The 20,315-nt window shown below is 55.3% G+C and overlaps 8 protein-coding genes across 8 annotated transcripts; 4 read left to right on the plus strand and 4 right to left on the minus strand.

Moving 5' to 3' along the window:
• Window positions 1-408: 408 nt before the first annotated feature.
• On the minus strand, window positions 409-5,056 carry STR3 (cystathionine beta-lyase; the record flags this gene model as incomplete). Its single annotated transcript, XM_062913993.1, has 3 exons — window positions 409-2,070; window positions 2,439-3,756; window positions 3,818-5,056. 2 exons carry the CDS (start codon window positions 5,054-5,056, stop codon window positions 3,670-3,672), a joined length of 1,326 nt encoding a protein of 441 aa, XP_062762945.1. The 3' UTR covers window positions 409-2,070; window positions 2,439-3,669.
• On the plus strand, window positions 2,724-3,530 carry QC763_601420 (uncharacterized protein). Its single transcript, XM_062913994.1, has 3 exons — window positions 2,724-3,125; window positions 3,197-3,340; window positions 3,403-3,530. The coding sequence occupies exons 1-3, from the start codon at window positions 3,076-3,078 to the stop codon at window positions 3,419-3,421; spliced, it is 213 nt and encodes a 70-aa protein (XP_062762946.1). The 5' UTR covers window positions 2,724-3,075; the 3' UTR covers window positions 3,422-3,530.
• A 969-nt stretch (window positions 5,057-6,025) lies between the features above and the next one.
• On the minus strand, window positions 6,026-7,826 carry MSP1 (mitochondrial dynamin GTPase Msp1; the record flags this gene model as incomplete). Its single annotated transcript, XM_062913992.1, has 3 exons — window positions 7,304-7,826; window positions 6,592-7,238; window positions 6,026-6,539 (listed from the first exon to the last, which is right to left on the minus strand). The coding sequence occupies exons 1-3, from the start codon at window positions 7,370-7,372 to the stop codon at window positions 6,026-6,028; spliced, it is 1,230 nt and encodes a 409-aa protein (XP_062762947.1). The 5' UTR covers window positions 7,373-7,826.
• On the plus strand, window positions 7,794-9,720 carry QC763_601390 (uncharacterized protein). Its single transcript, XM_062913991.1, has 2 exons — window positions 7,794-9,274; window positions 9,326-9,720. Exons 1-2 carry the CDS (start codon window positions 8,008-8,010, stop codon window positions 9,520-9,522), a joined length of 1,464 nt encoding a protein of 487 aa, XP_062762948.1. The 5' UTR covers window positions 7,794-8,007; the 3' UTR covers window positions 9,523-9,720.
• A 740-nt stretch (window positions 9,721-10,460) lies between these two features.
• Window positions 10,461-12,912, minus strand: QC763_601380 (uncharacterized protein; the record flags this gene model as incomplete). The annotated part of the gene is made up of 3 exons (XM_062913990.1): window positions 12,341-12,912; window positions 12,071-12,263; window positions 10,461-12,011 (listed from the first exon to the last, which is right to left on the minus strand). Exons 1-3 carry the CDS (start codon window positions 12,505-12,507, stop codon window positions 10,461-10,463), a joined length of 1,911 nt encoding a protein of 636 aa, XP_062762949.1. The 5' UTR covers window positions 12,508-12,912.
• Window positions 12,494-14,980, plus strand: ARH1 (NADPH-adrenodoxin reductase; the record flags this gene model as incomplete). Its single annotated transcript, XM_062913989.1, has 2 exons — window positions 12,494-13,495; window positions 13,559-14,980. The coding sequence occupies exons 1-2, from the start codon at window positions 13,229-13,231 to the stop codon at window positions 14,978-14,980; spliced, it is 1,689 nt and encodes a 562-aa protein (XP_062762950.1). The 5' UTR covers window positions 12,494-13,228.
• Window positions 14,981-15,155: 175 nt separating this feature from the next.
• On the minus strand, window positions 15,156-16,208 carry ETF1 (Electron transfer flavoprotein alpha-subunit; the record flags this gene model as incomplete). The annotated part of the gene is made up of 1 exon (XM_062913988.1): window positions 15,156-16,208. The coding sequence occupies one exon, from the start codon at window positions 16,206-16,208 to the stop codon at window positions 15,156-15,158; it is 1,053 nt and encodes a 350-aa protein (XP_062762951.1).
• Window positions 16,209-16,671: 463 nt separating this feature from the next.
• On the plus strand, window positions 16,672-20,124 carry ssr2 (SWI/SNF and RSC complex subunit Ssr2). Its single transcript, XM_062913987.1, has 3 exons — window positions 16,672-17,090; window positions 17,185-17,723; window positions 17,804-20,124. The coding sequence occupies exons 1-3, from the start codon at window positions 16,982-16,984 to the stop codon at window positions 19,214-19,216; spliced, it is 2,061 nt and encodes a 686-aa protein (XP_062762952.1). The 5' UTR covers window positions 16,672-16,981; the 3' UTR covers window positions 19,217-20,124.
• Window positions 20,125-20,315: the final 191 nt, after the last annotated feature.

Genomic DNA, 20,315 nt, shown 5'->3' on the forward strand with positions numbered 1-20,315 from the left:
GGTGTGTCTGTCCATCTGCAGATATGATGCCGCTTTGTTACACATATTTACCCGTCAAGGTTCTCAGCCCCGTCTCACAATGCTGCAATGACGGAGAACCCTCTCTCCGCGCTGGTTAGATTAACATGGTCTCTGCTGAATACTGTAGGAAGCCGTCACCGAGGCCGAGAGAGCTCTGGAAGTATGCACTGTACTCTCTACCTGCGTGTTCCACCAAATAACCCCCTCCCCAATCTCTTCATGCCGTGCATGTCAATTGTGTTTGCCAAAAAGGCAATCTCGGCGAGATACCGAAAGTGAGCGAGGCCATTCCACAACCTTCTCACCATCGTGGGGTAAAATGACTTTTGTTGGTGTAGGTGCCGGTATTACATCATCCATGTACCTGTCCTTCTCTTCTCCATATCAAGACACATAAGGTATGTTCCCCCCTATCCCGAGACGAGCCGTCTCGCCCCGAACCTCCTTCACACCATCAGCCGAAGAGGGTGGTATGTAGGATCCGATACAGCGGAAAAGGGGGGGGGGGTCGTGTAATCTTGGGGGTCCAAGACGCATGTGGGAGAGGACATATGACCTTGTGATGGCGTCCTGCAAGCAGGGGAAAGTGAGGTAGGTGTGGTTGCGGCTTGATATCATGGTCCGGTGAGGCATCTAAAGTGCATGTAGATTATGCCCCCAAAGACCGACAAGCCCGGAAAACTATCGCGATGGGCTGGGCTCGGTATCTTTGCGATTATCTTGCTGAGTTGCGTGTGGGCCTTGCCGCCCAGCCGGCGTATGTCGCTCCTGCTGCTGCTCAGTCTCTGGTTCCTGTGCAGAAAGGAAAGCAAAATGTTTGCTCCCCCATATACCTACTCCCCCAGCTGCCATCCGTCAAAAGTGTGCAAGAAGAACTCAGTGTTACTCCCCATGCGCATGAGAGAAGAGAGAGGGACGCATCGTAGAAATGGCGCAATCTTTCAGAGCTGCCCGACATGTATCCCGGCAACGAGCGAGCGGGCCAAACTTCCTCACCTAGAAGTAATCCAACAACACCCCAACCCAAGGTGATAACTGATCCTAATTCCGAGATCTACGGCCCGAATCTCGGCCGAAAGAAACAACCTTCCACGCATCGCATCAGGCCCGAACCTACCTAGCTTTTTGACAGGGAGGGCGCATGGAACAAAAAAACCTCCTTAAGCAAACTGCTGCTGTCAAACACGAAATGATAGGTGTCGTGCAAGTCTCCCCCCCTTCCGCCTACCTACCTACCTACCTACCTACCTACCTACCTACCTACCTACCTACCTACCACCCACCCCCAGAGCAGGAGATAGGAGAAACCGTCCCAGCGGTGCAACAACAACTGGGTCAAAACCAGGACGGAGACCATGCACCCAAGTGGCCTGGGGTAACCAGGCCGCCGCCGCCGTGTTTGTACAACAACAAAAAGGGTCACGCAAGAAAAAAGCGAGCAATATCCCTCCCTCTCCTAGCATTCTTCACCCCCAGCGGCGGCCGAGTCGCATCTTTCCCTGAGGTACACCAAAAAGATCCTATCACCAACCCCCTTCCATCCATCCATCCCTCCATCCATCTATCTATCCGACACCCACCCCATCACCCTGGGCAGCATGTCGGCACCTCGTTCAAAAGATTGGGGGGTTGGGCGGGGTGTCAAACCACGAGCCTTGTCACAAGACCACTCCATTAGCCAGCTATCGTGCAAGGTGGCTTCGACAAACGGGAAGCTGCAGCCGCATAAAGGGAGGAAGAGTTGGGCAAAGCAGAACAAGGCCCAAACATCCACCGCTTTTCTGCGCTGATTCCGTCAAGATGCTGAACCGGGATAGCCGCTTTGGAAGTACAGCGCAGGAAATGTAAAATGCTGTGTGTGGTGTTGGCAGCAGAAAGAATAATATCTCGTCGAGATCGAGGAGAAAGCAGGATTCGAGGTTGCCCCCCGCAACACCAAGATGGTATTGTCATGATAAACGAGCATGCAAAAGAAGACCCCGAAGCCACAGGAATCTCGCTGCAATATCTTGCAGCAGCGCATAACCCACAAAAGAAGCCAAGTGCTCTCTGCATGTACGGAGATGTCAGCAGCTGTCGTGCTTGAGAGAGAAAGCGGCAGCTAGACCTCCTGAGCACACTGGCAGCCTGAGGAGTCTGGGCTACGAGAGTTCCTTCTGTAACCGCCGCATCCGAAGCAAACAAGCCTTCAACGACAAGCCTCCAGCATACACAGTCTTCTCGGCCTCGTCGGTCTTATCGAGCCGCGTTGCAGATATACAGCATACATCTGCACAACCCAAGCCCACAGCTGCGCGGCAATATCTGAGCTCTCTATATCTCATAGACCGGTTGCCCCCCATGGGGGCCCGACCCTCTCTCGTCCGGCAGCATGCCAACAACGCATCGTGAGAAGAAGAAAAAAGGTGTGGTCGTACCATAGTTACTAGCAAACCACCACCGGTCGGAGGACAGCAGCGAATCGGCATCAGACGCAAAACGAAAAGACCAAATCCTCGGCTTGTATCAGAGGTCATCATTCTCATGACGCTTACCGATGTCATTTCGTGAGCAGCGCGCTGAGGCGTCGTTGATGATGCGTGTACCACCGAGATAACATCTTCGGAACAGGGACATGGCCTGAGACCGTGGGTGGGAAAAGTGAGCTGTCATGTCCACACCAAGATGGCCCAACGCACATCCAAGCCCCTAGGTGTCACAGCGACTGATCGGTCGCAGCATCCTGCAAAGTGAGCGGCTCAAACATCTGTCCCCGGTCAGTTGGGCATGGCGCAATGGTGGAAGTTGTCATGAGTGTAGAGGCAACGCTAGAGCGATCCCCCCGTTCCTTTCTATTCCTCTCGTTCTACCTCAGCGGCCTGGTGCGCGGGACGTCCCGCAACACCGAGGGCCGTCATCATACAGCTGGTCGTCTCAGGAGGATGACCAGAACATAAAAGCACCATCCTCCCCCGGTTGTGCCATGGAGCAAGAAGGCTTCCTGTGCACCCGCAACATCACCACTCGAGAAGACCCCATCTGCCCCCACCCAAACCCCCTTTGCCCCAGGCGACCATGCCTCACAGCGTGAGAGATGACAAAGCTTCTGGGGACTACAGTCAAAGGTTCGTGATACCCAGCCGTTCTGCCGCATATTTTCCGAGGGGACTCCCTCTCACAAGTTCCATAGTTCCAGCCGACACCAGGTCACTCCCCCTCCGTCCAGTCAATCTGGGTCCTCCTCACAGGAGGAATCGCCCATGCTGAAGGCTTGGGAAGCCGAGCATAACCCCAGCAACCTCACCATCACCGAAACGCTTTTCCAGAGCGGGTTGACAAGGTGAGTCGTGATTGATCCTGTGTCTCCTAGGCAGTTGTTTTAGTAGTACTAAGCGATTGTAGTGCCCGCACTGGGACTTGAAGCACCGCCCGCAGCATCCGTTTGGGGTTGCTTTCGAGGCCGAGAGCGTGTTGTGATGAGGACAAGATTTTTGGCGTTCAACGTCTTGACAACGATATCCGTTGCCGTTGTATATTTCATTACTTTTGGTGTATCCCAGATATCCGCCCAGCATGCTTGTAAGGGGAATGAAACCAGATGAACATCCCAGACGCCCACCGTTTCCCGTGCAGTCCGAAAATCGTCAGTCGTAATGGCTAGGTGCGAGCCTAAGCTGATGGTGTCGAGCTTCCGCCGTTGGCCTCATTTGCGTGAAAGCCATCGATCGTCAGCGTCACAGCGCCGGCTTGCACAAGCTAGAGTCAAAATGTCAGACCGAGCCATGCATCAGAAAGCGGTTTGGGAATCACAACTTACAGCACGAGTAAGATCGTCGATGAGATCGTCCACGTCCTCGATACCCACACACAAGCGAATGATGTCCTCAGGCATCTGCCTCTCTGCCCTTGTCTTTGCGTCGATGCTAGCATGGCTCATACGGCATGGCATGCTGATCAAGCTATTGACACAGCCGAAACTGACACTGATACCCCAGAGCCTGGCAGCTTCCACTATCCTTTCGGAAAGGGCGACATCGCCAGTCTCAAAGGAAAGCACGGCACCGGCACCACGAGCCATGGACCAGTGCAGATCGTACTGGGGATGAGACCTGAGACCTGGATAGCGAACTTTGAAGCCGTGTGACTCGAGAAACTCGGCAATTCGTTGAGCGCTGGTCTGCTGCTTCTCCATGCGGATGGCCAGTGTCTTGACACCCCTCATGAGCAAAAAGGAGTCGTTGGGGGAAAGTCCACAGCCGGTAGCATTGATAGTAAAGTACATCTTGTCTCCGATCTCTGCGTCATTGACGGCAATGACACCGGCCATGATATCGTGGTGACCGGAGAGGTACTTGGTGCCGGACTCGTAGGAAATGTCGGCGCCGAGATCCAGAGGGTTGCAGAGCATGGGCGACAGCATGGTGTTGTCGACGACAACCAATGCCTTGCTGTTGGCCTCGTGCGATGCTCTAGCGATCGACGCGACATCGACGATCTTGATCAGCGGGTTCGTCGGCGTCTCCAGCAGAACCATGGCCGTCTTCTCCGTAATCACCTCCTTCACGGCGTCGACGTTGGTGGTGTCGACGTGATGCACAACAACCCCCTGGTTGTTCTTCAGATATGTCAGAAGCCGGTTCGTGCCACCATACAAATCATCGCCCGTGATAACCTCGTCACCCGGTTTCAGAAGGCGTGTAATGACATCCAATGCACCCATTCCCGAGCCGACAGCCAGGCAGCGGGTCGCATTCATGATCTTGGCCAGGTGGCGTTCAAGATGGGTCCGGGTAGGGTTTCCCGATCGAGTGTAGTCATACTCGTTGCCGCCGTTGGAAGACGTTTGCTTGAAGGTGGCCGACTGGTAGATCGGGATGCTCGAGGCACCATACTGGTCCTTGGAGTCAGTATAGACGAGCTCGGTTGCGAGAGCATACCGGCGTGACCCAGGGTGCGGACTCGATGGGGCAGGTGATGGGGGAAGAGCATGGCCATCGAGATCGACTCTGGAGAGGGCCTTCTTCGCGGCCTGCGCGGGCGTACTTGGGGAAGCCATTGGGAGCGAGTTCCTGTGTGGTGGGTGACAGGCAGGTGACTCAATATCAGGTTTGTTGGAGGCGGGGTGGGTTTTGCGGGATGGAAGCCGCAAAGCTAAGGTAGGTATCGGAAACACAAGAGGAAGGAGGGCCAATGCTTTATGTTGTAGAGTCAAAGAGTCGAGAAGAGGATATGATACGGTATGATATGATATGGATTTTCCGGGGAAGACTGGATCGGCGCGGGACAGCGTTGCGTCTTTTCTCTCCAAGAGTTGTCAGTATTCGATGATATGATTCGGGGATTGGGGGTTGGCTGGTCAGTCTGTAACACACTGCCATCGCGACCGCTCTTTACTCCGGAGTCGGACAGGAGTTGTTCTGCTAGGGGGGTACTTGGGGTTCTGGTGGCAAACATGTGACAAATCAGGTAGCGCCGTAGCCAACTTACAGCAAAAGCGCAGTGGGTCATCCAAATGACGTGCTTGCCTGCCGCGGATGAACCCGTTTTGACAGCAATGTACGAGCTCACTTACATGGTATGATGACTCTGAGCAAAGAGCGAGGGCACTGTCACGTCAGCCCGTTACCGAAATCTCTTCCTGTCTGCCCTCTCATTCCTATGGGGTAATGAGGGGAACATGGTCATCCATCTTGATTTGCCGTGTCAGTGCCCAAGGCTCGGCTCCGGGCCGACAGCAGCCAGCACGCCGGCTAAAGGCTATGTCACGAAGTATCACTATCACCATGAGATAGAGACCTGTTTCGTGTGTTTGGTTGGTTATCTATTACTCTAAAGCAGACTTTGGAGATATTGGAGATGAAACTCGCTCCCCCCCTTGTCTGTCCAGCCGGGGAAGCATGCCGCTGTGTCAATCGCTTGTTCCGCCAACCCCCAATCTGTTCGTGATATACGAACAGACACTCTGATCTATCGCTGCTCGTTTGTCCTATCAATGCCATGAACCATGAACCATACACCCATCCCTCTAAGAGAGCGTGGTAACAACGTCCTCTTCGAGTTCCTGCACATCGCGCCATTCGCTTTCGGATTGCCCATTAGTAGCAGCAGGCGGTGGCACATGAAGGACCTGTCCGCCTCGCCGACCGAAAAAGTCATCGGTTCTGATACCGCGGACGCCCTCAGGGGCTACCCGGGACATGGACGCCCCGGACGCACGATGCTGGCGGATATACTCTCTCATGGGAACCATGGCGGCGTCGCGGCACGCTTCCTTGAGATCGCTTCCGGACATGCCCGCCGTGACCTTGGCAATATAGTCAACATCAAAGTCCGGATCACGCTTGGTATTCCCGAGGATCAATTCCAGAATGCGACGACGCTGCTCAGTTCCCGGAAGAGAAACAGGGAATTTCTTGGGCATTCTCCTGAGAATGGCCTCGTCGATGGCGTTTATCCTGTTGGTGGCACCGAGCACAACAATACGTGCAGGAACACCGGCGGCGTTGGACGAGGTGAGACCATCCCATAGCGTCATGAATCTGGGCAAGGTCAGGAATAAGACGGTATCAAACGGCAACAGGGGCCACTTACTCAGCCTTGACCATGCCACTGGCTTCGTGCTCGCCATTGTGTCGTTGCCCCAGCACAGCGTCAATCTCATCGATGAAGATGATGGCGGGCTCAAGCTTGCGCGCCAGAGAGAAGACGGCACGGACCAGCTTGTTGGAGTCGCCATACCATTTTTCCGTAAGTGTCGAGATGTGAAGGTTGATGAACGAGGCACCGCTCTCGTGTGCCACAGCCTTTGCCAGCATCGTCTTGCCACAGCCTGGTGGGCCGTACAGCAGCACGCCAGATGGTGCAGCCAGGAGAGACCCACCATGCTGGTACAAATGTGGCATCGTTAATGGGTAGATGATAGCCTCCTTCACTTCTTCAATGATTTCCTCCAATCCTCCAATGTCGTCAAAGCCAACCGGGATGTCCTCTGGCGCGACGACCTCCAGTGCTACCTGGTTTTCGTACTCGTTCAGAACCAAGTCCTCAACGCTGGTCTTTTGTGATGCATCTGTGTTGGCTGCGTCATTTGCGCTGTTCTCGGCAATCTTCTTTCGTATCCTTTGCAGGTTCGCCTGTGCCCTTTTTCGTGTCGCTTCGTTCTTCTCGTGGTCTGGGTCGACTACCCGCGCAAAGTAGGGGGCGACGACATCTTTGAGTAGCAGGTATGCGGTTAGGGCCTGGGGGAAGGAGTCAGCAAACACAAGATCACATATGCGCACGTAGGGGACAGCATAGTCCGTACACCAGCTGCAAGGAGCATGCCCGAGGTCAAGCCCGCCCCCAGATCTCTTAAGCGCTTGTTGTCGCTCATGCTGTCAACGCAGCGGTGCGAGATGTCGCACAGCTGCTAGGTGTCGGTTCAACCAGAAGTGGGGTTTGAGGATTTCTGGCAGGTCAGACAAGGTAATAGCAATGGGTTTACAGGGTCGTTTATATAGGAGTGCCAATGGGTGATGTGTCGTGGCGAGGGGGAGTTGAATGCACCGAGGAGCAATGGCAGGTGTGCCGACAGCCAGCCTGCCAGCGGCATGACCCGACCGACGACCATGTGCAAGCGCCACTCAGTGGCTGAAAGACCAGGGGGTTTGTGCGACACTGAGTGGGCCTGGGCCACGTAGCTGGGTGCTCTAACCGTATCTGTAGTAGTTGCTACCAAGCGGTGGCCCATGCACAATGCCCCTCCTGCGCCAAAGTAAACAAACTGCAAGGGCAACGCGAGCTGAGAGAGCCGCAAACCTTCCCCCTAACGCGTCGCTACTCAAGGCACTGCGCATCGCCACACTTTTTTTTTTTTTTTTTTTTTTGTTGCGACTGCTGCTTGTAATTATTGCGTAAGGCTCAGGTGAAAACGGACGCACGGGACTCTTTGTGTCTCGAGCTATTCAACTTTTGGCATTTTTGTTTGAATTCATAAACGTCAAGGAATCCCAAGCAGGGGTTTGCTCGATGCTAAGAACGAAGATCCGCTCTCAGCTGCTGGAGCTGGTGGATTCGGATTCAGAAGACGGACTGGGTGGAATCGCGCGCACATCATCCTCATCATCAACCTCAACTGCCGCTGCCAACATTGGAAGACCGCGCAAACTAAACTCCAAGAAAACAACCACATCCGCCATCATGCCGCCAAAGAAGAGAGGAGCTGCCACAAAGGCAACCGCCGCGTCCAAAGTCACCAAGCCAGAACCAAAGAACACCGCCACGACGCGTCGCGCTGCCGGGAGAGTCGCGGCAGCAGTAGAGAAGGAAGTCCTAGGAGATGCGCCAGCTGAGAACGCGCCGGCCGAGAAGCCAGCAGGAAGAGGAAGAGGGAGACGCGCCGCTGCGGCTACTACACCAGTCGAAGAAGAAGAAGACACAGAAATGGCCGACACCACCCCGTCAGAAACCACCAAAACCACCCGCGGCCGTCCCAAGAAGACTGTCGCAGGTAGGAAACCCTCCGCCTCCTCCCCAGACGAAACGGTCGAAATCCCAGAAACTCAACCCTCCGCCCTCGAGCCCGGAACACCCATTTCCGACAACGACACAGCAGCCCCCACCATCGCACCTCCCCAACCGCGCTCTTTTTCCGTCAGCCCCCAAAAGAAACGCCCATCCGTCACCACAACCACCTCCTCTTCCGAAGCAGACCTCCGCCGCCGCCTAGGCGACCTAACCAAATCCCACTCGGCCCTCGAATCCAAATACAACGCCCTCCGCGACACCACCGTCCCCCAAGCCGAAAAAACCTTTGACTTGTACCGGAAAACATCCGAGTCCAAATCCAAGCTCGCGGACCAGCTGATTGCCTCTTTAAAAGCCGAGCTTTCCACCGCCAAACAATCCAGCGCTGTCATCCCCTCCCTCCAATCAGACCTGTCAACCGCCCAGGCTCAAATCGCGAAATTTGAGGCTCAGGTTGCGGAGCTGAACAAGACGATTGCGGAGCAAAAGACGGAGATCAAGGCGCTGAATATGAAGTTGGCTGCTGCGAGGAATGCGGAAGCGGCGGCAAATAGCAGGAGTGTGACGGCGCAGGTGCCGGGGAGTGCGATGAAGAAGACTTTGGGGGTTGGTGGGGTGAGGGGGACGGGGATGCAGGTGCAGGAGGCTACTTTGGCCGCGCAGAGGAAGGAGGATCTGTATGCGGATTTGACGGGGTTGATCGTCAGGGGGGTGAATGTGGGGGGGGAGGGGGTCGAGTTTGATTGTTTGCAGACTGGGAGGAATGGGAGTAAGTTTTTTTGTGCCGGCGGAGAGAAAACGGTGGCTAATATGATGGCAGCATTACATTTTAAACTCACAATGTCGTCTGGGGATGGGGATGAGTCGCAGTGCGAGTATAACCCCATGTTGGATACCAATAGGGACAGGGCGCTGATTGATGTGCTGCCGGAGTTTTTGGTGGATGAGATTGCTTTTCCTAGGGCGCAGGCGGGGAAGTTTTATCAGAGGATCATGAGGGCTTTAAATGAGTCTTGATGTGTATATACCGTAGACTGTAGGATAACCTTGGACAGGACATGGGTGCTTGTGGGATTATGATCATTTGGTGGGTTTTCTATCCTGTAACTTGTTGACATTATTCACGGCATGGTGGGAGAACATGGTTTGCTTTTTTCAGGGTGGTGGGTAGGATATTGGCGGTTGGAGTTTGGGCGCGTTTTTCCTCAATCGAGAAGTCATCACTTGAAACAGTACTCGCACGTCTCCAGTCACCATCAGTGTGTGCGGTGAGAGGCATGCGTTTTAGGTCGGATGGTCAAGTGTTAGAAGACGGCTGGGCTCGACAACAAACTTGTCATCTAAGTGACAGACAATGTTTCTGTCTCATCTCGTGTTGATCATATGTTGAGCTCAGAAATTCGGATCCAGGAGCAATCGCAATGGACATTCACCCCCACCCCCCTCCCCCTCGGGTATTCGTAACCGGCCACCCAGCCCGGGGTTTGGCCGGTGAGCTTTTTGCTGTTTTTCAACTTTTTTTCTTGTTCCATACGTCAAGGGTGATATAATGAATTATTGTTTTGACATGCAGGTCTGTTTCCTTTCTTTCCCATCTAACAAGATGGGTCATTATCTAGCAGCAAGGTTTTCCCAAACCACAACAAGTAAGGTCGTGCCCCTTCTACCGCTCCAGCAAACCACTGTCCTAATGGAGGTTTCGATTTAGAGCAACAGAGCAAACATGACATCGTTTCACCTGACATTATCGACGGTGGAAAAAGTAAATATACCCATCCCTTTCATGTGACCAATGCCATCAGAGATACTAGATACAGAAAAGACATGTATAACATTCCCCCTTCCCCCCCCAAACCTGTTCATTCACATAGGTATTCATACATCCCATCCCAAACCCATCCCTATATCTCCCCCTCCAATTAAGAAAACCCAACCCATCATCCCACCCCCCATCCCTACTCGTTCAAAACCGAATACCTACTCCTCATGGCAGCCACATGCCCCCCCTTCACCTCCCCATTCCCCTTCTTTTTCTTAATCTCCAAAGGAGGAGGCGTAACCCCCGCCCTCCCCTCCTCCGCCTCCCGCCCGCTAACATGCCTCATCCTCACCCCCACCCCCACCGGCCCACCATCAAAATCATTCCCACTGCTCACCTGCCTCATATTATTCCTCTTCTCCTCCTCCTCCACAACCCCACCAAGCCCCAAACTCCCCACGATAACCGGCGGCGTCCTCGCCTTCAAATCCCCATACGGCTTGGAATAAAAACTCGAATCCGCCTGGATGGAACTCTGTCGATTCAGCTGTTTCCGAACAGGCGTCTTCATCTCTGTTATGTCGCCAGACACGCGGCGGTCATTGGGACTGACCTCCCCTAGGATTGAATCCCTCAGCCTTGAAAAAGGGGTGGAATGCCTCTTTGGTGGCGGGGACGGGGAGCGTGGGGGGTGGGAACCAAGCGGGTTAGGATGGGCCGGTGAGGGTCCGAGATTAGTCCTGTAGTTGAAATCATTTTCATCATTGTCCGAAGACTCGGAGTCGGGGTCGAGGGTTTGGTACTGCGGGTTTCGCTGCGCGGTGCGGCTGACCAGGCTGGGGGTTGTGTACCATGCCTCTGTGAACCTCGCTGTCCTCGGCTGCTGGACTTGCGACGGGGAAATCGGTGTGGGGTGGTGGGATTTAACAGCCGAAGTCTGAGGGTGGTCGTCATCGTCATCGGAAAAGGTGGTTGGGGGGTTGAACATTGACCTTGGCCGGGGGGCGCCGAGATCCGTCTCTCCGAGTGGGAGCTCGGTGTAGGAAGCGCGGGATTTGGTTGGGGAAGATTGCCCGCTGGAATGGGCGGGAACAGGAGGAGGGGCGGACATGCGGTGAAAGTCCTGGGCTGTGCCGGAGGAGCGGTTGGAGTGGGGGATTTGGTATTGTCTCGACGGGAGGCCCTTCCTTGAGTCCTGGGAGTCATACGAGCTTTGACGGGTGTGCATGAAAGGCACGGAAGGGGGGCGGGAGGTGTCCGGGTCGTAGGGTGGGAGGCTGTCACGGATGCGGTCCGAGAGGGTGCTGACGCGCTTTTCAGAGTCCGAGTAGCTGGTGGTGGTGGTGGTGGTAACGATGGAGGACTTGTTGCGCTTGTGGGCGCGGGAGGTGAAGCGGTTCTCGAGGGGATTCATGTCTGGGGGCATCATGGAGATGCGGCGGAACACGACGCCGAGCCAGAGGGAGATGGCGAGGGAGACGAGATGCAGCCCAGCAGCGCCCATGAGACCGTAGTAGAGGGAGGGGACAAAGTACTTCTGGACAAGATCTTGGTTGGTGAGAAGAGTGGACCACTTGTCAGCCTGGTTGCGGCATGAAAAGATGCCGTAGGTGTAGAGCGGGAGGACAGCAAGGTCGGAGATAGCGCCAAAGACTTGGTAGGCTGCTGATGAGCCGGGGGTCTTGCCGGATGCTGGCTTGGAGTGGTGGTAGATGGAGTAGATGCAGTGGATGATCACGACACCAAACTAGCAGAGTGTTAGACCATATGTGACTGAGAGTCGATATTCCACACGCAAGGACTCACGGTGACGCGCATAACCCATCCTGTTAGTTCCTCAAACCCCTTCAAGAGAATGCACAGAGTCAGAAAACCAAGGGCGGCAATCAACTCGAGCACACGCAGACACAGCTGCACAGCTCTCATCCCCTTGATCCAGCTCTTGGTCGAGGCACCCAGGGTCCTAAAGTTGGTCCGGCCTGTCGGGACGACATGGGCACTATGGTCAATGTTAGTACCTGGTTCCTGCATAAGACTGGAATGCAGAAATGCAGAAAAAGGTGTGGAGTTGCATACTCTGGATGGCGGTTGATCGAGACAAGCGGGCCGTTCGGCTTCGGCTTCGGCTTCTTCTTCTCATAACTCGCCCGAGTGACGGCCTTGGGGTCAAACACGGGAACAGGGAAGCGTTCGTCGTCCTTCAAGACTGGCTCGTACATGTACGGTTGGTTGGAGCCCCCCATGTTTGCGACCGGCGCCTTACAACGCTGTGGTTCTCTGGAGGTGGTGATAATTGGAGGAGTGCGGTATGCAAAAAAACACACAAGAGAGGGTCCCGCGGGATCAAAAAGGACGTCAATGCCGGAGCTGTTCAGCTTGTGGTACAGTTGATCCTCTTTTGACAAGCGTTGACGGGGCAACCAATGCAAGCGCTGTCAGCTCTGCCCTGTTCGAGCTGTGCCAGCCATCCCGAGACGGGAAGGGGGAGCAAACGCCGCGGGACTTGACTGGATGAAACATGGTTGTATTTTGTCCCGAGTGTCACACCGCCTCGGTCGTCGCACTCATAATTATCGCCATGATCTGGTGTCTGTCAGCCATGCCTTGACGTTGTTTTTGAAGTGATGCTCGGGCGGGGCTGTGATCACTGATGCCCTTGTTTCGGGGTGGGGTTTTTGCGATCCAAGCTCCAAGCTTCCCTTGTCGGCTGCGACATCACTGGGCTGACCCCGCTATCTCCGGCCATGCCCCCACTAAAACATCCGAACTGTAGGGCCGACAACGCCGTTAGCAGCGCCGGAGCCGGGCCCCGAACCCCGAGTTTTGCACTGTGACTCGGTCCGTGAGCTGCATTACTTATTATATGTGGCTGGTGGCTACAGTCTTCTTCTTTGTGCGTGACCCTCTCTACCCTAAACTGATACCAGCTCACCACCAGTGGGCTCGGCACCCGCTCTATTCCTCATGGCCACCATCGCCCGGGCAAGGCCGAGGGCTTTTCAACAATGGAATCGACAACTCGCCTTGGCATACACAAACCAGGTCCGGAGGGCCTCCACCGCCGTTGAGCCGTTCCGGCTAGCAATCATCGGCTCCGGTCCGGCTGGTTTCTACACGGCGTACCGTTTCATGAAGAACAATGAACACGCCAAGGTGGACATGTATGAGTCCTTGCCGGTTCCTTATGGGCTTGTGAGATTTGGCGTTGCTCCAGACCATGCTGAAGTGAAAGTAGGTATACATGATGCTGTCACCCTTGTAAAAGCAAAAGCATAATCACTGACAAGTTGCCAGAACTGTCGAGAGAAATTTGAAGAGGTAGCCGCTTCCCCTGACTTCACTTTCATCGGCAATGTCACCGTCGGTGCTTCTAGTGACCACCCAGACGGCGCCACCGTCCCCTTATCCAGCATTCTCCGCCACTACCACGCCGTAGTCTTTTCCTATGGCTCCTCCGAAGACAGGAAGCTCGGCATTCCAGGGGAAGAACTCAAAGGAGTCTTTTCAGCCCGTGAGTTTGTCGGGTGGTACAACGGCCTCCCGGAATATGCCGACCTCAACCCAGACCTTAGCCTAGGGGCGCTTGGTGACACCCTCATCATCGGCAACGGCAACGTAGCCATGGACGTTGCCCGTATTCTCCTCAAATCCCCAGAAGAACTCGCCAGAACAGACATCGCCGCCCACGCCCTTGACGCCCTCTCCAAAAGCAAAACCCACAACATCCGCATCATCGGTCGACGCGGGCCCATCCAAGCAGCCTTCACGACCAAAGAACTCCGTGCCCTCTACAAACTCCCGGGTGTCGAGGTCCGTCCTTATGAACTCGAACACCCCACAGCCTACGACGCCCTCCCCCCACCAATAAAGCGACGAACGGAGCTCCTCAGCAAGGGCTCTTCCCTCCCACCAAACCCGTCAAACCCCTACCCCTCCGTCACCTTTGACTTCTGCCTCTCCCCTCTCGAATTCGACCACAAACCTGAACAGCCCTCCTCCACCCCCCCAAACTGGGTCACCTCCGCCACCTTTGGCAAAACCGTCCTCCAAAACCCAAACCAGCACCACCCCTCCATCGACTACGAAACAAACAACCACAGGGAATACTACAACCAAAAAGCCACCGCCCGCCTCCCCCCCCAGCCCAAAACCGTCACCTTCAACACAAGGTACGTTTTCAAATCCATCGGGTACAAGTCCACACCCCTCCCCGAATTCTCTCTCCTGGGCATACCATTCAACACCTCCACCGGTGTGATACCAAACGACGGCATCGGCCGCGTCCTCACCAAACTCCACCGCCCGCATCAACTCCCCTCTTCTTCCCACCCTGCTCACCATCAGCCACATATCGAGCTGCCGCATCACTTCAAGGGGTTGTACTGTTCCGGCTGGGTGAAACGTGGTCCTCAGGGGGTGATTGCCGAGACGATGATGGATGCTTTCACCACGGCGGATGCCATCACCGAGGATTTGACCAAAAGGGAAAAGTTCCTGCCGGAGGGGGAGTGGGGGCAGGATGGGAAGGGGTGGGAGGCTGTCAAGGCGGAGGCTTTGAAGGGGAATAGCAATGCGAGGGTGGTTAGCTGGGAGGATTGGAAGGCGATTGACAGGGCCGAGATTGAGAGGGGGCAGAAGGCCGGGACGGGGAAGGAGAGAGAGAAGTTTGTGAGGAGGGAGGATATGTTGGCTGTTTTGGGGGACGGGGGGAGGTGAGCGTGAATGGTGTTTGCACGATAGGTAGCAAAGACATGTAAGGACCAAGCAGTAGGAGCCATGTTAGTATCAAAAAACAGATCAGATTCATCCAAAAAAAGGTCGCTGTGGCCGGCCGGCTCACGGCTGGATATTTGTACATCTAACTAGTACATTTAACAAGAAATCAAATCCTCTACGCCCTCAGCTTCTCCGTCAACTCAGGCACCTTCTCGAACAAATCCCCCACCAACCCAACATCCGCCACCTGAAAAATCGGCGCATCCCCATCCTTGTTAATCGCCGCAATCACCTTGCTATCCTTCATGCCAGCCAAATGCTGAATAGCCCCCGAAATACCCACCGCCAAATACAACTGCGGCGCCACCACCTTGCCCGTCTGTCCCACCTGCAGACTGTTGTCCGCGTACCCGCTATCCACCGCCGCACGGGAAGCACCGACCGCCGCCCCCAGCGTATCCGCCAACGGGAGCATAATCCTGTCAAACTCCTCCTTCGACTTCAACCCCCTCCCCCCACTGACAACCTTGGGCGCGGTCGCAAGGTCAGGCCTGTCTGACTTGGCGAGATCCTCCCCAACCCACTCGGTAGCGCTCTCAACCTTGGGGTCAACCCCCTCCTCCACTGCCGCTGTCCCATCAGCCGGCTCCGCAGCGGGGAAAGCAGTCCCACGGATGGTGATAATCCTCACCTCGTCCGAGCTCTCAACGGTAGCAATCGCGTTTCCAGCGTAAATCGGCCGGACAAAAGTCTTGTCGTTTTCAATGGCGGTGATGTCCGAGATTTGCTGGACGTCCAGCAGGGCGGCTACGCGGGGGAGGAGGTTCTTGCCGAATGCGGTGTGCCCGGCGATGACGTGGGTGTAACCCCCCTTTTTGATGTTTTCCACCAGCAAGGGGGCGTAGTTCTCCGGGAGGCCCTTGTCGTAGGCGGCGTTGTCGACGGCGATGATCTTTTCTACGCCGGGGACTTTGGCGGCTTGTTCGGCGACGGGCTTGATGGAGCTGCCGGCGAGGAAGGCATGGATGGTGCCGCCGAGTTTTTGGGCGGCGGTGATGGCGGAGAGGGAGCCTGTGTTGAGCTTGCCGTCGCGTTGTTCGAGGACGGCGAGGGCGGAGAGGAGGCGGTGGAGGGCGGCGGGGGTAGAGCGGAGGGGAGAGAGGGTTGCGGACTGGAGGCTTGGACGGGTGAGGGCCGAGAAGGCTCGGCGGGTGGTGGTGGAGAGCATCGTGATAGCAGAACTGGGGATCTGTTGAAGTGGTGCAAACTCGGAGGCCGGCTGCCGAAGAAGGGGGAGAGGTTCAATCGGTGAAAATCCGGAGCCGAGTCGTGGCCGGAGTTGGGAATGCCCAAGGGGAGCAGCAGATGCACACAGATGCGCAGAATCAATCGCACAACTGTCGATGACGGGTTGCGGCGGCCCGAGGTTAGCTTCTGATTGACGACCTTGCGATTGAGCACATGGGGGGGAAGACCGTGGGACCGTGGGACCGTAGTAAAGTGGGGCATTTTCCAGAACCGGAGGGGTTGCTTAGCATTGTGGCTTGTAGCATATGATACTTATGGCTGGTGCGTGCTTTGGACAATATGAGTGGCTGGTGGGCTGTGTCCCACGTGACACGGGCGTTGCTTGGTGGTGGGTGCAGTGCTTGGCAGTTGCAGCAGGCTGAGCTGAGAACTGGCAAAAGCGGGCTCCTTCCCTCACCGTGGTCTGGCGCGCGAACAACATTTTCTCCAACGCGACTGACGGATCACGAACTCCCCGAAGCTGCGACCCCCATCGCGACCGCAAACATCTTGGATTTTTGACAGCCTACTTCGAATCAAGATCCCACCGGTTGCACTTGGCATTTGGATCATCCACTTCTTGCCAGCTGCCTTTTGCTTGCATTGGGCTGCGCTCCTTGGCCTGCAGACTCAACATCGTCGCCCTTTTTTTATTGATTTCATTAGCCCCGTCTTGGTTTTGCGTCTATCATCGCCACTGTCGCCGCCGTCACAATGGATGAGAGCATGGTAAGCTACGGGACACCCACCAACGGTGCATCCCCTGGCGCAAACCCAATTCTTTCGCAACCCCCTCTCCCGGATGTCAATGACCAGAACGAAGGTTTGTAGATTGTTGTCTTGTCTTGTCTTGTCTTGTCTGTTTTGTCTTGTCTTGGCCGCCCAGTCCCGGGCTAACGTGTTGTCGCCATGTGTAGATGTACAGATGGGTGATGGCCCAGAGCCAACAATCAAACAGGACAGCACCACGCCTGCACCAGGCGCCTCATCCGATAATCCCTTGGACGCGCCTGATCGTCCCCCTGCGGAATCGACAGCCCGCGAAGATGAAGAGATGGGCGACGCCTCTAAGAGCAGCGCTGACCAAGCCGATGGCGCTGCCGGGAACGAGGGGACCGGTGAGGTCAAGACCAAGGAGTCCGTCGAGAATGCCGCCAGAGAACATCTGATTTCGCAAACCCATGCCATCGTCCTCCCCAGCTACAGCGCCTGGTTCGACATGAACACCATCCACAGCATTGAGAGGAAAGCTCTGCCCGAGTTCTTCAACAACAGAAATCGAAGCAAGACACCGGCTGTCTACAAGGATTATCGTGATTTCATGATCAATGCCTACAGGTTAAACCCAGTCGAGTATCTCACCATCACTGCCTGCCGTCGCAACCTGGCCGGTGACGTCTGCGCCATCATGAGAGTCCATTCTTTCCTCGAGCAGTGGGGGTTGATCAACTACCAGGTACTTTTCACTTGGCGCGATGTTATATGCTCTACAAAAATAAAGAAAAAAAAACAAAAAAGTACTGACTTTAGCCACAGGTCGACACAGAACAACGCCCATCGCACGTTGGACCACCGTTCACTGGCCACTTCAAGATCATCTGCGATACTCCTCGCGGCCTTCAGCCATGGCAACCCGCCGCAGACCCTGCCACCGTTGAGGGGCGGCCTAACAAGGACACAGAAGTCAAGGCGAGCGCTACACCCGCGCCAAAGTCTGAGCTCAACCTGGAAGTCGGCCGCAACATCTACGAGGCCAACGCTAAGAACACCAAGCTCACCAAGACCGAGAGCAAGACCAATGGAGAGACCCCAGCGACCAACGGTGTATCCGGGACCGACGAGCTCACCAAGACACCCATCATCAGAGTCAACTGCTACAACTGCGGCACCGACTGCACGCGCATCTACTACCACAGCTCCCAGGCCGATCCCAATTCGAAGGCCAAGTACGACCTTTGTCCAAGCTGTTACCTCGAGGGCCGTCTCCCAGGAAATCAAACCAGTGCCCACTACACCCGGATGGAGAACCCAACATACTCTTCCATTCTCGACAGGGACGCACCATGGAGCGATGCTGAGACACTCAGGCTGTTGGAGGGTCTTGAGAGGTTCGACGACGACTGGGGTGAGATCGCTGACTATGTTGGGACACGGACCAGGGAGGAATGTGTGCTCAAGTTCCTCCAGCTTGATATCGAGGACAAGTACTTGGAGTCGGAGAAGGTGGATGCACCGGTTGGCCTGCAAATGCTGGGCAGTCATGGCGGTCAGCTACCATTCAGCCAGACCGACAACCCGGTCATGTCGGTGGTGGGCTTCCTGGCCAGCCTTGCGGACCCGGCCAGCACTGCGGCTGCTGCTGGCAAGTCGGCCGAACTGCTGAAGCAGAATCTTCGCAGCAAGCTTGATGCCGTTCCCGAGGATCCCGAGGCCAATGGCAAGGGCAAGGAGAAGGAAGGCGAGTCCATGGAGCTGGATATCAGGCAAGAGGTTACCACCACCACCACCACGACAACGACCACAACCACCAAGACCAGCGCGCTGGCCAACATTCCTCTTGCGGCCATTGGTGCTAGAGCCGGCGGTCTTGCGTCGCACGAGGAGCGGGAGATGACCCGTCTCGTCTCCGCTTGCGTGAACATCACGCTGGAAAAGGACGAGCTCAAGCTCAAGTACTTTGACGAGATGGAGTCGATCCTGCAGTCGGAAAGACGTGAGCTGGAGAGGGCGAGGCAGCAACTATTCCTTGATAGACTCTCGCTCAAGCGCCGCGTCCGCGAGGTTGAGCAGGGGCTCAAGGAGGCTGTTGCCACGGGGGGTGAGCAGGGCATCCGCATGGTGCAAGAGCTGGGGCTTGATGGGGAACGGGTGACGTTTGACGCGCCGGCGCCGGCTGGGTCGGTGCAGCCGCTTAGTGCTGACGGGCAGCTCAAGAGATATGAGTCTTAGTATGGCGATTTGGTTGCTGAAGAGGAGGGTCACGGTTCGGGAGTGGAGTTTGGCAGTGAGGAATCTGAGTCTGGGCAGGAGGAGAAAGAATGGACTCCAAGACCTTGGGGGTTCTGAGATGCAGAAACGCGTTACTTGTGGTATGCGTGGGGGCCAAGCAGCTCGGCCAGGAGGTAGTTGCAAGGTGTGCACCCTTTACAAATACTTCCTTTTTCTTCTTTTTATTTTCTGTTCATTGGCGTCAAGGGTCGGTGCTCTGTGCAGGGGAGGGATGGATGAATGGTTTTTATGGGAGCTCTCGGAAGCAAATGGTGTCGTCAAATGCTATGCGTGGGCGTATGAAAAGAAAGACACTGGGCACCTTTTTGTTATGGCTTTACTATTTCTGTATCAAAATACCTATCTATCTTATTACAATGCAGCGGTTAGTGAGGGTGAGGCGAGGTCTTGATGGCTCTGGGGAGGATATTTTGACTTGAGAAAAGGTCTGCAAGTTACGTTAGATGAGGTAGTGATTGGTGTAATCAGTGTTTTGGCGTATTGTTTATATTCAATCTCACAATGTGAGGCTGTGATAGGGGTACCGCTAACAGTAAGTAGTAGGCCGAGGTTGTTTCTTGCAGGTGGGACGGAGATAAATACCTAGCCTTGTAACCACCGGACTTGTCGATGACCCGGGAATGTTGTAGGTAGTTCGTCGGATTGGGTTTACATATATGATCATGGTCGTACGGGTTGGGCCTACTATCTCCGGTCTTCAGGGTCTTTGGTCATGATGAGTGTACAGGTACAAGGTGCATAATTGACATCTGCCCCGGGTAAAGCTTCATTCACTCACTCATCGGCGCGCATTATTTACAAGAGGTGCGATTGGAGGAGGAGAGGGTATCAATATGCATAAGGTTTTCCGCTGGCATGTGAATTCCCTGTTTCGGCTTCCTCCGCTAGGCCGTAACGAGCCGGTGGAGGGGAGGGACGAAAGCGACGTCAGGCTCAGCGCGGCATCCGTCACAGAACAGCAGGGAAGGCCCTTCACACGCCAATGGCATGGTCACAAGGGGCGGCCCCGCTGACTCGGTAACCCCACGGCCAGCTTGCA

The sequence above is a fragment of the Podospora pseudopauciseta genome, chromosome 6, assembly GCF_035222475.1.
Source record: "Podospora pseudopauciseta strain CBS 411.78 chromosome 6, whole genome shotgun sequence".
Lineage (NCBI taxonomy): Eukaryota > Fungi > Ascomycota > Sordariomycetes > Sordariales > Podosporaceae > Podospora > Podospora pseudopauciseta.

Excerpts from the sequence above, each read along its gene's own strand:
- QC763_601420 (XM_062913994.1), top strand. The coding sequence starts at position 3,076 with ATGCCTCACAGCGTGAGAGATGACAAAGCTTCTGGGGACTACAGTCAA. Across the intron at positions 3,126-3,196 it reads TCTGGGGACTACAGTCAAAG|CCGACACCAGGTCACTCCCC; the intron begins GTTCGTGATACC and ends CCATAGTTCCAG.
- QC763_601390 (XM_062913991.1), top strand. The coding sequence starts at position 8,008 with ATGCTAAGAACGAAGATCCGCTCTCAGCTGCTGGAGCTGGTGGATTCG. Across the intron at positions 9,275-9,325 it reads GCAGACTGGGAGGAATGGGA|CATTACATTTTAAACTCACA; the intron begins GTAAGTTTTTTT and ends ATATGATGGCAG.
- ssr2 (XM_062913987.1), top strand. The coding sequence starts at position 16,982 with ATGGATGAGAGCATGGTAAGCTACGGGACACCCACCAACGGTGCATCC. Across the intron at positions 17,091-17,184 it reads TGTCAATGACCAGAACGAAG|ATGTACAGATGGGTGATGGC; the intron begins GTTTGTAGATTG and ends CGCCATGTGTAG. Across the intron at positions 17,724-17,803 it reads GGGGGTTGATCAACTACCAG|GTCGACACAGAACAACGCCC; the intron begins GTACTTTTCACT and ends CTTTAGCCACAG.